The sequence below is a fragment of the Papio anubis genome, chromosome 16, assembly GCF_008728515.1.
Source record: "Papio anubis isolate 15944 chromosome 16, Panubis1.0, whole genome shotgun sequence".
NCBI classification, from domain to species: domain Eukaryota; kingdom Metazoa; phylum Chordata; class Mammalia; order Primates; family Cercopithecidae; genus Papio; species Papio anubis.
The window spans coordinates 77,016,255-77,029,614 of record NC_044991.1 but is presented as its reverse complement, the minus strand read 5'-3'; the positions used below and the strand labels follow the sequence as shown (position 1 = coordinate 77,029,614).

The following is a 13,360-nucleotide window of genomic DNA, read 5'->3' as shown; positions in this document are numbered from 1 at the left end:
AATTTAAAATTAATGGGGTATATAATAATATAAATAACTCCACTGATAGCCAAGTAATTACCAAAAAAAAGCCAGCATAACCATCAATGTTACTAAAATTAAGAACAACCAAAGGGCAAACCTACCTTCCAATTCGCCAGTTTTTTAAACTCTATAATTTTTATAACTGCTCCCATGAGAATACCTATAAGAGAAAATTTAACATAAATTTAAGATATGAGAAAGATTACTCAAATTTAAGATATGACACAGCCTCAGGAGGTCCTGATATGTGCCCTAGGTGGTCGGGGCACAGCTTCGTTTTACACATTTTAGGGAGATGTGATACATCTATCACATGAATTTCTTGCTCACATCTCAGGCAAACACACTAAAATGAAGCACAAAAGTCAGGCTGTGGGGGAGGAAAAGCATTTTAAATCAAGACCCAAGGATACTCTGACTGGTGAAGATTTATCACCTGTCATTTTTACTATATCCACCCATTTTCAATGTGAAATGGCAGAGTTTACAAGCTAAGTTTGCCATGTACTGTTTATTTCCATCATTTTCAAAAAAGAATCCATGATCACTTTCTCAGACTCAAATAGCAGTTCCATGTTGAATATTTAGTTACAAAAACACAAATGCTGAAAATAACCTAAAGTAAAAGTCCTGTGAAATTCCTGGAAGAAAACAGACCATCTAAGTTCAGGCATGTTTCCATAAAGCTGACAGGCTCATCATTCTCATAAAGCAGCTACCAAAAATAATTCCCAAAGCAGCAGCATGGGCACAATTTATGATTGCCCTGCTACTCCCTAGATAAATGACTCTTAACCCTCTGTTGGTTCACCAGAATCACCACGGGAACTTTTTATAAAATGAAGACGCCCAAGTAGAACTTCAGACCTACTACATCACGATCTTGGGTAGGAGGTGACACAAAGCAAGCCTGCAGACCATTCCACGGATGCTTCAAAATGAAGACCTCCCTCTCCCAGAAAGGAAGGAGCTTTCACCACAAGAAGATGGAAGCACAGCTTACTGGGTGGGTGGGAGATAATACCAAAACACAGAATTTCCGCAGGAAAAGGATGTGCACTAACACTACCTTAGGGTAGGTAGTTTCAGGTGAAGAGGGGAGGTAAGTTCATTTTCACTTTATAAACCTCCATGCTATTTGAATTAATACAAAGTATTAAAAAATAATAAAATTATTTTGAAAAAGAGGAAGGACCCCAGACAAAATAAAGCTGAGCTATAAAAGGAGTCAATGAATACACATTCCTTTGCCAGGGCGCATGGAGCATGGATTTTAACCCATCTCCTGCTACAGTTCCCCAAGAGCTCCCATGTTCTTATTTTTTCAGGTTGTAATTACATTTTAAGGAGCTTTTACACTTTTGTTAGCCAAACAGTACATGGATACTATGTAAAATGTCATAAATAAGACAAAAGTCCCTTTAGATCATACCCCACTTCCACCCCCATCTTCGTTCTCTCTCTTCCTGGCCCAAGGTAACAAACTATCTTGGAAAGGTTGGGAAATATTGTATCAGGCCCTTCTCTATCCACTTACATATATATATATTTAACTGAACAGTAACAGGGTGTGAGTGTGTGTGTGTGTGTGTGTGTGTGTAAGTGTATGCATGGCACACCTGAGTGTTTTTATTTATATAAAATTTATGGTAGTATAATATATCATCCTACTACTTGCTATTTTGCTTAGCATTAAGTCTTAGAGATCTAGTCAGGGATTATTATGTACAGATTTGCTTCATTCCTTTTAACAGCTGGGCAGCATAGTATAAAAATGTCACAGCACCAACCAGGTGCGGTGGCTCACCCCTGTAATCCCAGCACAGGAGGCCGAAGCGGGTGGATTGCCTGAGGTTAGGAGTTCGAGACCAGCCTGGTCAACATAGTGAAACCCCCGTCTCTACTAAAAACACAAAAAATTAGCTGGGTGTGTTGGTGGGCACCTGTAATCCCAGCTACTAGGGAGGCTGAGGCAGGAGAATCGTTTGAATCCGGGAGGTGAAGGTTGCAGTGAGCCGAGATGGTGCCACTGCGCCCCAGCCTGGGCAACAAGAGTGAAACTCCATCTCAAACAAACAAACAAAAACAACAACAAAAAATGCCACAAAACCAATCGCGGTGGCACCTGCCTATATCTTAGCTACTCAGGAGGCTGAGGCAGGGGGATTGCTTGAGCCTAGGAGTTCAAGATTGTAGTGCACCATGGTTGCACCTGTAAACAGCCACTGCACTCCAGGCTGTGCAAGACCCCATCCCTGTTAAAAAAAAAAAAAAAAAAAAGAAGGAGGAAAGAAAAGAAGCCACAAATTGAATAGATATTTCTGACCAGGCACAGTAGCTCACATGTGTAATTCCAGCACTTTGGGAGGCTGAGGAGAGAGGATTACTTGGACCCAGGAGTTCGAGACTAGCCTAAGCATCACAGGAAAACCCTGCCTCTACAAAAAAATTTAAAAATTAGCTAGGAGCCAGGTGTAGTGGCTCACACCTGTAATCCCAGCACTTTAGGCGGCCAAGACAGGTGGATTACCTGAGGTCAGGAGTTCAAGACCAGCTTGGCCAACATGGTAAAACACTGGTCTCTACTTTTGCAAAAACTCAGATGTAAAGGCATCAACCTGGTCTCTACTAAAAATACAAAAATTAGCTGGGCGTGGTGGCAAGTGCCTGTAATCCCAGCTACCCTGAAGGCTGAGGCAGGAGAGTTGCTTGACCTGGGAGGCGGAGGTTGCAGTGAGCTGAGATTGCACTGTTGCATTCCAGCCTGGGCGACAGAGTGAGACTCCGTCTTAAAAAGGAAAAAAAATAAAAAAATTAAAAAATTTTAAAAAAATTAGCTAGGTATGGTTGTTCATGCTTGTTAGTGCGAGCTACGTGGGAGGCTGAAGTGGGTGCACTGCTTAAGCCTCGGAGGTGGAACCTACAGTGAGCCGTGATTGTGCCACTACATTTCAGCCTGGGTAACAGAGTGAGACCTTGTCTTAAAAAAAGAAAAAAAAAAAAAAGAAAAAACTTAGCCAGATGTGGTGGTAGGCAACTGTAGTCCTACTCAGGTAGCTGAGACAGGAAGACTGCTTGAGCCCAGGGGGTGGAGGCTGCAGTGAGCTATAATGATACCAGCGTACTCCAGCCTGGGTGACAGAGCAAGACCCTGGCTCTAAAAATTAAAAAAAAAAATTTGAATTAAAACTAAATTGAGGCCAGATGTGGTGGCTCACGCCTGTAATCCCAACACTTTGGGAGGCCGAGGTGGGCGGATCACCTGAGTTAAGGAGTTCGAGACCAGCCCGGCCAACACGGTGAAATACCGTCTTTATTAAAAAAATACAAAAATTAGCTGGGCGTGGTGGCGGGCACCTCTAATCCCAGCTACTCAGGAGGCTGAGGCAGGAGAATCGCTTGAACCCGAGAGGCAGAGATTGCAGTGAGCTAGGATCATGCCACTGCACTCCAGCCTGGTGGACAGAGTGAGACTCCATCTCAAAATATCAAACAAAATAAAATAAAAATAAAAGTACACATAAATATATCGAATAGATATTTCGGAAAAGAAGATGTACAAATGGCTGAGAAACACATGAAAAGATGTTCAACATCATAAATCATTAGGGAAATGCAAATAAAAACTATAATGAGATACCACTCCATACCCACTAGGATGGTTATGTAAACCAGAGTATCTGAGACAAGTCTCAGTCAAGTTGGGAAGTTTATTTTGCCAACGTGAAGGATGCCCACCCATGATACATGCCGGGCGTGGCGGCAGGTACCTGTAATCCTAGCTACTCAGGAGGCTGAGGCAGGAGAATTGCTTGAACCCGGGAGGCGGAGGTTGCAGTGAGCTGAGATTGTAGAACTGCACTCCAGCCTGGGCCATACAGCAAGACTCCATCCCCCCCAAAAAGAAAAAGGTGAATTGTGTGGTATGTGAAGCACATCTCTTTTTTTTTTTTTTTTTTTTTTTTTTGGAGACGGAGTCTCGCTCTGTCGCCCAGGCTGGAGTGCAGTGGCCGGATCTCAGCTCACTGCAAGCTCTGCCTCCCGGGTTTACGCCATTCTCCTGCCTCAGCCTCCCGAGTAGCTGGGACTACAGGCGCCCGCCACCTCGCCCGGCTAGTTTTTTGTATTTTTTTAGTAGAGACGGGGTTTCACCATGTTAGCCAGGATGGTCTCGATCTCCTGACCTCGTGATCCGCCCGTCTCGGCCTCCCAAAGTGCTGGGATTACAGGCTTGAGCCACCGCGCCCGGCCGCGAAGCACATCTCAATAAAGCTGTTGCCAAATAAAAAGTACCACAGATTGTATGATTCCATTTCTTTATATTAAATGTCCAGGACACGCAAATTCAGAGACAGAAAGTAGATTGGTGGTTTCCAGGGGATGGGAGAAGGGAGAAGGGAGAAATGGGGAGTGACTGCTAATGGGTATTAGTTTCTTTTTGGGGTAATGAAAATGTTCTGGAATTATTTAGAGGTGATAGTAGTACAACTCTGTGAATATACTAAAAAACTATGAATTGTGCACTTTAAGATGGTGAAATTTATCATATGTGAATTACATTGCACTTAAAAAAAAAATAACAACCTTTTTAACCATTCCCCCACTGATGGGTGCCTCCAACTGTTTGCTATTACTAGTGGTGCTGCATTGAACACGCTTGTACATGGCACTTTGTGTTAAGAGTATCTCCCTGTGGAAGACATTCACACACACACACACACACACACACACACAAAAAACCAAAAAAAAAAAAAACCAAGACTATCTCCCTAGGGCAGATCCAGAGACTACAAATGGCAGGTTTACAAAGCATGAGCATTTTTAACTCTGAAAATGTTGCCAAATTATCCTCCAAAGTGGTTGTACTGACTTACACTTCCACAAGAAAGCGTCCCACATCTCCAGTCGCACTGGATAATCATCAGATGTTAACATTTCTGCCAACATGGTGGGCAATACATTGTACTTTAATGTTTCAATTTGTATTTGCATTCAATTTGCATTCAGCAATTATCCTGATTACTAGGGAAGTTAAACCTCTTTCCATGGTTTCAGGCTTCATTTTTAAAGCTTAGTGTTTTTCTGCTTTACTAAAACCTCAGCTTTCTTTTTCCCTTCTAAACGTATACCAAACCTTAATGCCATGATTACCTCGTTTATAACCACACATGAAGCAGTTACATTTGAAAATCAGTAATTATGCCGGGCGCGGTGGCTCAAGCCTGTAATCCCAGCACTTTGGGAGGCCGAGACGGGCGGATCACGAGGTCAGGAGATCGAGACCATCCTGGCTAACACGGTGAAACCCCGTCTCTACTAAGAAATACAAAAAACTAGCCGGGCGAGGTGGCAGGCGCCTGTAGTCCCAGCTACTCGGGAGGCTGAGGCCGGAGAATGGCGTGAACCCGGGAGGCGGAGCTTGCAGTGAGCTGAGATCCGGCCACTGCACTCCAGCCTGGGCTACAGAGCGAGACTCCGTCTCAAAAAAAAAAAAAAAAAAAAAGAAAATCAGTAATTATTCTATTGCCCAAGCCTGTGTCTTATTATTATTTATGATGTGCTAGGAAGTTTTGTCAAATACGATGTGATATTATTATTGTTGTTATTACTTAAATAATCCTTTGTGCAGCATTAAATTGGCAAACTACTACTTTACCTCTTAAGATTGAGGTTCAAAGTTAGGTTCAAAGTTAGGTCAATCTACTCAACAGAGAAAATGAATGTATATCACACAACTCATCACCAGATATTATACATACAGTATATATACAGTGTATATATATATAGCATGTATATACATTGTGTGTGTGTGTGTATACATATAGAGAAAGAGAGAGAGAGAGAAGCTAATACTACAAGCGTGCGCCACCACGCCCGGCTAATTTTTGTATTTTGAATAGAGACATCAACACGTTGGCCAAGCTGGTCTTGAACTCCCAACCTCAGGTGATCCGCCTGCCTCAGCCTCCCAAAGTGCTGGGATTATAGGCATAAGCCACTGCACCCAGCCAATATTTTAAAATATTCACAAAAAAACAGAAATTGTAAATGAGTGAGGTTAAAAATAAACAGAAACACAAGTTCTAACATTTTCCTTTGCTCCCAGTTGATCTTTGTGCATACACCTAATTAAGGACACCCCTCAATTCATTCAGAGGATCAGGAGCAATTAATTATTATTTGTTGAGCTTCTTCTTTCAGGATTTGTCACTTTCAATTACTTCTAATCCTCAAAAGAACATTGCAGGAAAAAGCTCAGAGAGTTTAAATAGCTTTTCTGAGAGCTTAGAGCCACCAAGGATGCTGGCCCGCTGGCTCGGGTGCATCCTACCACCTCATCATGCTAAAGACACAGGCTGCCTACACTACTACAATGAACTGCCAATGCTCGCTTGCTCACTCCCAGAGTGCACTGCAGGGCTACCATTATGACTGTAAAACATAAATATTCCTGGTCAGTAAGGTTACATGAAAAATGTTTCAAATGTATTAATTTTTTTTGTTACCAAGAAATGTTTTATTTTTCTTGCAGTAGTTTTGTTAATTGTGCAAAATCATGTTTTGTTTTCACCATTTACACATTATCACACAATTCTGTTCTGAAAGACAAGTGTCCATTAAAAACAAAGCAAAAATAAAAATTCACAACCCTATTACCTAGATTTGTCATTTAAAGGTTTAAAGGAAAAAAAAAAAGGGAGGTGCTTTCTTACAAGCTTTTTCACAAGTGTCACATTTTCTGCTTAAAAGGGAAGGGTTGGCTGGGCACGGTGGCTCACACCTGTAATCCCAGCACTTTGGGAGGCTGAGGCGGGCGGATTACAAGGTTAGGAGTTTGAGACCAGCCTGGCCAACATAAGTGAAACCCCGTTTCTGCTAAAAACACAAAAATTAGCCGAATGTGGTGGCATGTGCCTGTAGTCCCAGCTACTTGGGAGGCTGAGGTGGGAGAATCACTTAGACCCGGAGGGGAAGGTTGCAGTGAGCTGAGACCACGCCATTGTACTCCAGCCTGGGTGACACAGTAAGACTATGTCTCCAATAAAAGGGGAAGGATTTCAAAACAAAGGTGAAACAGCTTAACAAATATTTATAAAAAGGAACTTTATAGAATTGTCAACAATATTAAGACAACACTGACTAACCGGTTACATTACCACATCTTTCTCCACCCCCACCCTCAGAATGTGTCCTGCCAGGACTAGAACAGGCTTTGTGTTCAAACAGAAATGTTTCAAAATCTCAGTGAAATGACCTGTGCTAAAAACCTGACAGGCATCTTCCCTGCCCTCCCACCTCATCTTCTGCAATTCTCTAACCCAGGTTCTAAACTGTTAAAGGGTGAAAGCCATGAGTGGGGAGAGGGGAGGGACCCTGCCCCAGTGTGGCTGTCTTATGATTATATATTCCACCATAAGTGCTGGCCTTCTGCAAGTTATGATTTTGGAAAATCCAACCCAGGCAGAGGGATAAGAAATTGACATCCCTTGGGTGACTTCCTGTTCTTATGCAACATCCCAAGCACCCTCTGGTCCCCTATCCAAGGAGAAATGCTAGGGCCTCGAGGATGTCCCAGACCCACCTCAGAGGGTCAGTCAGTTCAGGTAGGTCAGGCCCAGTTCTCTTCCCCCGCGACAGACCCTGGGTCCAGAAAGCACCGAAGACCATGATGCTGCCGGAGTGAAGACACTCATTTCCGTATCAAGAGCTGAGCCTAAGAAATGCGTGTTGTTGGTCAGGCTGGGTCTGAGCCAAAGAAGGGACAGACAGACAGAAAGAAAGAGACTAGAGGGCTGGGGCGGGGGGTCCGACGATTTAGTGTATGTAGGCTTGGGACACGGTGGACATATTGTCGGACTGGTCTAGTGCCTTGGCTCTTTTGTACACCTTGTTGGCTGCAGCTGCCACGGGAGTCGGATGGTTAACCGCGCTGCCCAGTACAATGGCTAAGCAGAGATCCTTTTGCATGTATTTCAGGTAGAAATCAGGCTTAAAGTTTCCTTGCAGGATATTTTGGCACTTCTGGTCTAGCAAGATGCTGGCCAACTGTCCCTGATTGAGGATGTCCAAGAGTGTCTGCTGGGACTGATCTGTCACCTGGGCCAGGGTCAGCACCTCAGTGATCATGGCCATGAAGCTCCCTTGGACCATGTTCATGATCAGCATTATCTTGGCTGCGTTGCCAACTTCACCTAGGAAAAAGGAGGTCTTCCCCATTGTCTGGATGCAGCTGCTGCAGTCCTCATATAGGCCCCTGTCTCCAGCTGCTAAGATCACCAACATCCCTTGATTAGAAAGCTGCTGATTCCCTGAGATGGAGGCTTCTGGAAAGCGCCCCCGCTCCCTGACCTGGACACAATCACCTGGGCCAGCTCAGTGACTATGTCAGGGTCCACTGTTGACATGTCCACGTAGCACTTTCCAGGGTGGATTCCTTGCAGCATACCACTGGGGCCCAGCACCAGGTCCTTGGCTGCCTTGGGATCCAACACATGGGTGAAAGTGGTGTCACAGGTTGAGAGGACTTCAGCAGGCGTTCTTCCCAAGTAGGCCCCCTCCTAGATGAACAAATCACATTTCTTGGCAGTGCAGTTCCAGACAGTCACCGTGTGACCCATTTTTAGCAAGCTGGAGACGATGCCACTTCCCATGAGACCAAGGCCCCCAAATCCTATCTTTTTGTTGTGATGCTGCCATTCACAGCCCTGCTGTCAGCTGCCCGGATGGAGGTGGAACCAGTTTCCTCTTTACATATTTTCAACTTCTTTGTGATTGCCTGGTAACAGACAGAGATGGCTTTGTTTGGCTTAGCAGGAAATGATGGAAATGAGGATCTGCATCTTTAACAGGCTCACTTCTGGTCGGCTCCATTTAAATGCGGCCATTGGTCTGGCCATCATCCACCTCAAGGTACTGGACTTTGGGATGGTGACATTCTTCTAATCCTTTGGGGACTAACCCCACTTCTGGGGACTTTGCTCTTGGGTTCTTTTCAGAGGGGATTTGCAGCCTCTCTTTGAAGAGCCCGAAGACACCCTCTTTTTCCCTTCTCCCATGATCTTTTTCACTTTCCCTTCAGACAGGCTAGGTTTGCACTTCTTATCACCTGAGTTGGGCCTACTTCTCTCCTCACTGGAATTAAGCCGATTCTTGTCATCAGCAGAATTGTGGGATGACGTCTGATCTTTCCCTTTGGGCTCTCCTGAGAAACTCTTTGGCGGCATCCACCGCTTGCTGGAATCGTTTACCCTTGTTAATCTTTATCATTCCCTCTTTATGAGCATGATATGGCTTCAGCTGTTTCACTTTAATCCAGGCATGATCTTATGTTCCAAAAAAATTTCACAAAGAAGCATTTCTTTCCATGAGGTTCCCTTTTTTTTTTTTTTTTTTTAGACGGAGTCTCACTCTGTCTCCCAGGCTGGAGTGCAGTGGCGCGATCTCGGCTCACTGCAAGCTCTACCTTCTGGGTTCATGCCATTCTCCTGCCTCAGCCTCCCGAGTAGCTGGGACTACAGGTGCCCGCCACCACACCCGGCTCATTTTTTGTACTTTTAGTAGAGATGGGGTTTCACCATGTTAGCCAGGATGGTCTCAATTTACTGATCTCATGATCCGCCGACCTCAGCCTCCCAAAGTGCTGGGATTACAGGCGTGAGCCACCGCACCTGGTCCCATGAGGTTTCTTCAAGTCCTTCGGTGACTTAACGATCTTTCCTGGTGAAGGAGGATACCAGCCGAGTTTCCCCCACATCAAGTTGCTGAACAGCGAACTCACAGCCCCCATCTTACTACTCAACCATCCCCGACGCATGGGCCACCAAAAACATCCTCAAATGTATTAATAATCAGGTTACAAAACGTAGAATCCCAACACAAGTTCTCTCTCTCAAAAAAAAAAAAAAAAAATATATATATATATATACACGCATACACACCTATGTATTTGCACCGTGTTAAAAAGAAATAAATGGGGCCGGTTGTGGTGGCTCATGCTTGTAATCCCAGCACTTTGGGAGGCCAAGGCAGGTGGATCACAAGGTCAGGAGATTGAGACCACAGTGAAACCCCGTCTCTACTAAAAATACAAAAAATTAGCTGGGCGCCATGGCGGGCACCTATAGTCCCAACTACTCTGGAGGCTGAGGCAGGAGAATGGCGTGAACCCGGGAGGCGGAGCTTGCAGTGAGCAGAGATCCCACCACTGCACTACAGCCTGGGCGACACAGCGAGACTCCATCTCAAAAAAAAAAAAAAAAAAAAAAAGAAAGAAATGCATACACGCACACACACACGTCCATAATGTGTGCCACGCACTGTGCTAATGTGTAAAATATATTAATACATTAATACATTATTATTATTATTTATTTCAGACAGTCTCACTCTGTCACCCATGCTGGAGTGCAATGGCACAATCTTGGCTCACTGCAACCTCTGTCTACTGGATTCAAGTGATTTTCCTACCTCAGCCTTCACTTTATTTTAGAGCGAGAAAAGGCCAGATTAGGGTTATAAGTGGAGGGCTGGAAGTTTGACTTTCAGTTGCCAAAGTTTAACCTTAATACTGCTGATCATTAGAAAAACTGTGATCTAACTTACAAACTAGATTTGATTGAATCATTGGGTAAATAGAATATACAAAAGTGCTCCTCTGTCACAACTTTTTAAACCATGTTTGTGCTATTTAATTCTATTCTATTCCTTCTTGTTTTTTACTAAAAGATTTTAATTTTTTTTTGTTTTTTAAGGATAGTACTTTTGGCCAGTTACAGCTCTTTCAGAATTTGTCTAGCAGGCTTTCCGGTTTTTGTTGGAAAGCCCCCGTACCCCCACCAAAAAAAAAAAATTGCTTTTTTTGTGGTTTTTTTTGAGACGGAGTTTCACTTTTGTTGCCCAGGCTGGAGTGCAATGGCATGATCTCAGCTCACTGCAACCTCTGCCTCCCAGGTTCAAGTGATTCTCCTGCCTCAGCCTCCCGAGTAGCTGGGATTACAGGCACGCACCACCACGCCTGGCTAATTTTTGTTATTTTTAGTAGAGATGGGGTTTCGCCATGTTGGCCAGGCTGTTCTTGAACTCTTGACCTCAGGTGATCTGCCCACCTCGGCCTCCCAAAGTGCTGGGATTACAGTCGTGAGCCACTGAACCCAGCCTCATTTTCATTCCTTATAAATTTTAGCCTAAAATATATACATGAATCAGCATTATACAGCCAGTAAAAAAATAAATATGGGCCGGGCACAGTGGCTCATGCCTGTAATCCCAGCACTTTGGGAAGCCGAGGCAGGCAGATCACTTGAGGTTAGGAGTTCGAGACTAGCCTGGCCAACATAGTGAAACCCTGTCTCCACTAAAAATACAAAAATTAGCCGCGCATGGTGGCATGTGCCTGTAATCCCAGATACTTGGGAGGCTGAGGCAGGAGAATCGCTTGAATCTGGGGGCGGAGATGGCAGTGTGCCGAGATCGCGCCATTGCACTCCAGCCTGGGTGACAGAACAAGACTCTGTCTGAAAAAAAAGATAAATAAATAAATAGGTGAACTCAACTAATACATGGAAAGAACACAAAAAAATGATATAAACTCAAATTAAACTATATAAAGTCATCTAATACATATGGACATGTCTACTCATGGACTGGAAGAGAATGAAACAAGATAAAAACAATTGTCAATAAACAGGATTTTTCTTTTTTCTATGTATAGTCGTTGTTTAACTGTGCAAAAGAAATTAGTTTTTAAAAGGCCCAAACTACAGAATTCCATAAAGTATAGAAAGTATCCTAAAAGCTTTGAACGAGGGCCAAGGAACTCTTTAGAACTTCAGGTTGATACTATATTTTTATAGTGAATGAAAAGTGGCCAGACAGATGCTCCTTTAAAAATACAGTAAAGTAGAAGTGGGGGACATGTGCTTTTGGAGTGCAGATGGTCCTTTTGTATCCTGACAATTTCTTAGGAACGCTGAACACCTAACTATAAAGCAAAAGACCAATAATGTCTCGAAATGACTGCAAGCTACAAAGCAACTTCTGGCAGGAGGGGAAAATGTATCCCCCAAAGAATGAAAACCCTACTTTCTCTGGCAACTTCATCTAGATTCTTTTTTGGCACAAAAGTTGGAAATTCTTGAAATGGTAGATATCTCAATATTTTGTTAGACTTTGCTCCAGCTGAGGAAAAAAGTTTTCCTTCAATTTCTTCAGCTTTATGAAATACAGAATTACTTTGATAGCTAAGTCAGCATTTGCAAATTCTAACCAAATGTCCTCTAATATAATTTTTAAAAAGTACTTTCTGGCCCTCAACACTCTCCCTGGAAGTGCTCTTGGGTTTCCAGTGACCTCAGTTAGCAAGGAAGTATTGAAGGCAACACTGCCCTTCCATCACTTCTCCCAAGACCTGGTTATGCAGGCTACAATTATTTCTGCAACATCAGTGAAGAAATGAACCTTGTAGATGGAGAGCTCTGGCTGACTCCCAACACCATTCCACCGCACTCCCAATTCTGAGGTCACCAGGTGGTCAGAGTTCGTCCTGCAACTTTTGGTGCCAGAAAGAAGAGGAGGTTCTCTCTTACACTGCAGTTACTGCTTTAAGGGCTTACCACACCAAGAGCCTGTCTGAGAGCGGATCAGAGTACCACAGCGAGAGAGCCTGCCTGACAGTGAAGCCGGGGAAAAGGGATTCACTGCTGAGGCATGGAGAAGAACTGAGTCCAGGAGACCTGATTCAGCTGTCTCAAGCTAATACTACCCGTAGTTTTGCCAGTTATCTGAGTCAAGAGGTGTGCGCCCCTACCCTTACCAATTTTTTTGTTTGTTAGTTTGTTTTGAGACGGAGTCTTGCTCTGTCACCCAGGCTGGAGTGTCCTCGCGTGACCGGGGCTCAGTGCAACTTCCACCTCCCGGACTCAAGTGGTTCTACTGCTTCAGCCTCCAGGATAGCTGGGATTACAAGCACCTGCCACCATACCCAGCTAATTTTTCTATTTTTAGTGGAGATGGGGGATTCACCACGTTGGCCAGGCTGGTCTCAAACTCCTGGCCTCAGGCGATCCGTCCACCTCGGCCTCCCAAAATGCTGGGATTATAGGTGTGAGCCACTGTGCCTGGCCAATTTCTTCTGAATTGGGTTTTGTCCCTCGAATGCAAAGAGTTCTATGTTAGTTAAGATGCTTTTAGTTGCAAGTAAAAGAATTTAGACTAAAAATGGCTTAAACAATATGTTTGTTTTGATTTTTTTCTTTAGTCTAAGTCAACAACAGCTAATAGATGTTTATTATCTCATATAAAAGGTAGCACTAAGATAGGAAGTTTCAGGGCTATCAAT

The 13,360-nt window shown here is 43.9% G+C and overlaps 1 protein-coding gene, 1 non-coding gene and 1 pseudogene across 9 annotated transcripts in view; 1 reads left to right on the top strand and 2 right to left on the bottom strand.

Annotated features, from left to right (window-relative positions):
- Nucleotides 1–13,360, bottom strand: part of SLC9A8 (solute carrier family 9 member A8) — an 80,782-nt gene that overhangs the window by 53,584 nt on the left and 13,838 nt on the right. For all 8 annotated transcript variants that reach the window (XR_004179110.1, XM_031656842.1, XM_031656844.1 and 5 more), the window contains one exon: nt 126–184. Coding sequence is in view for 7 of the 8 variants with exons in the window: in XM_031656842.1 (XP_031512702.1) it covers nt 126–184 (59 nt within the window). In the remaining variant the exon portion in view is untranslated. The remainder of the gene's footprint in view (nt 1–125; nt 185–13,360) is intronic.
- On the bottom strand, nt 7,745–9,452 carry LOC103887960 (annotated as a pseudogene).
- Nucleotides 10,789–10,850, top strand: LOC116270873. The gene has a single exon (XR_004179178.1). It is a non-coding gene; the product is annotated as a U7 small nuclear RNA (small nuclear RNA).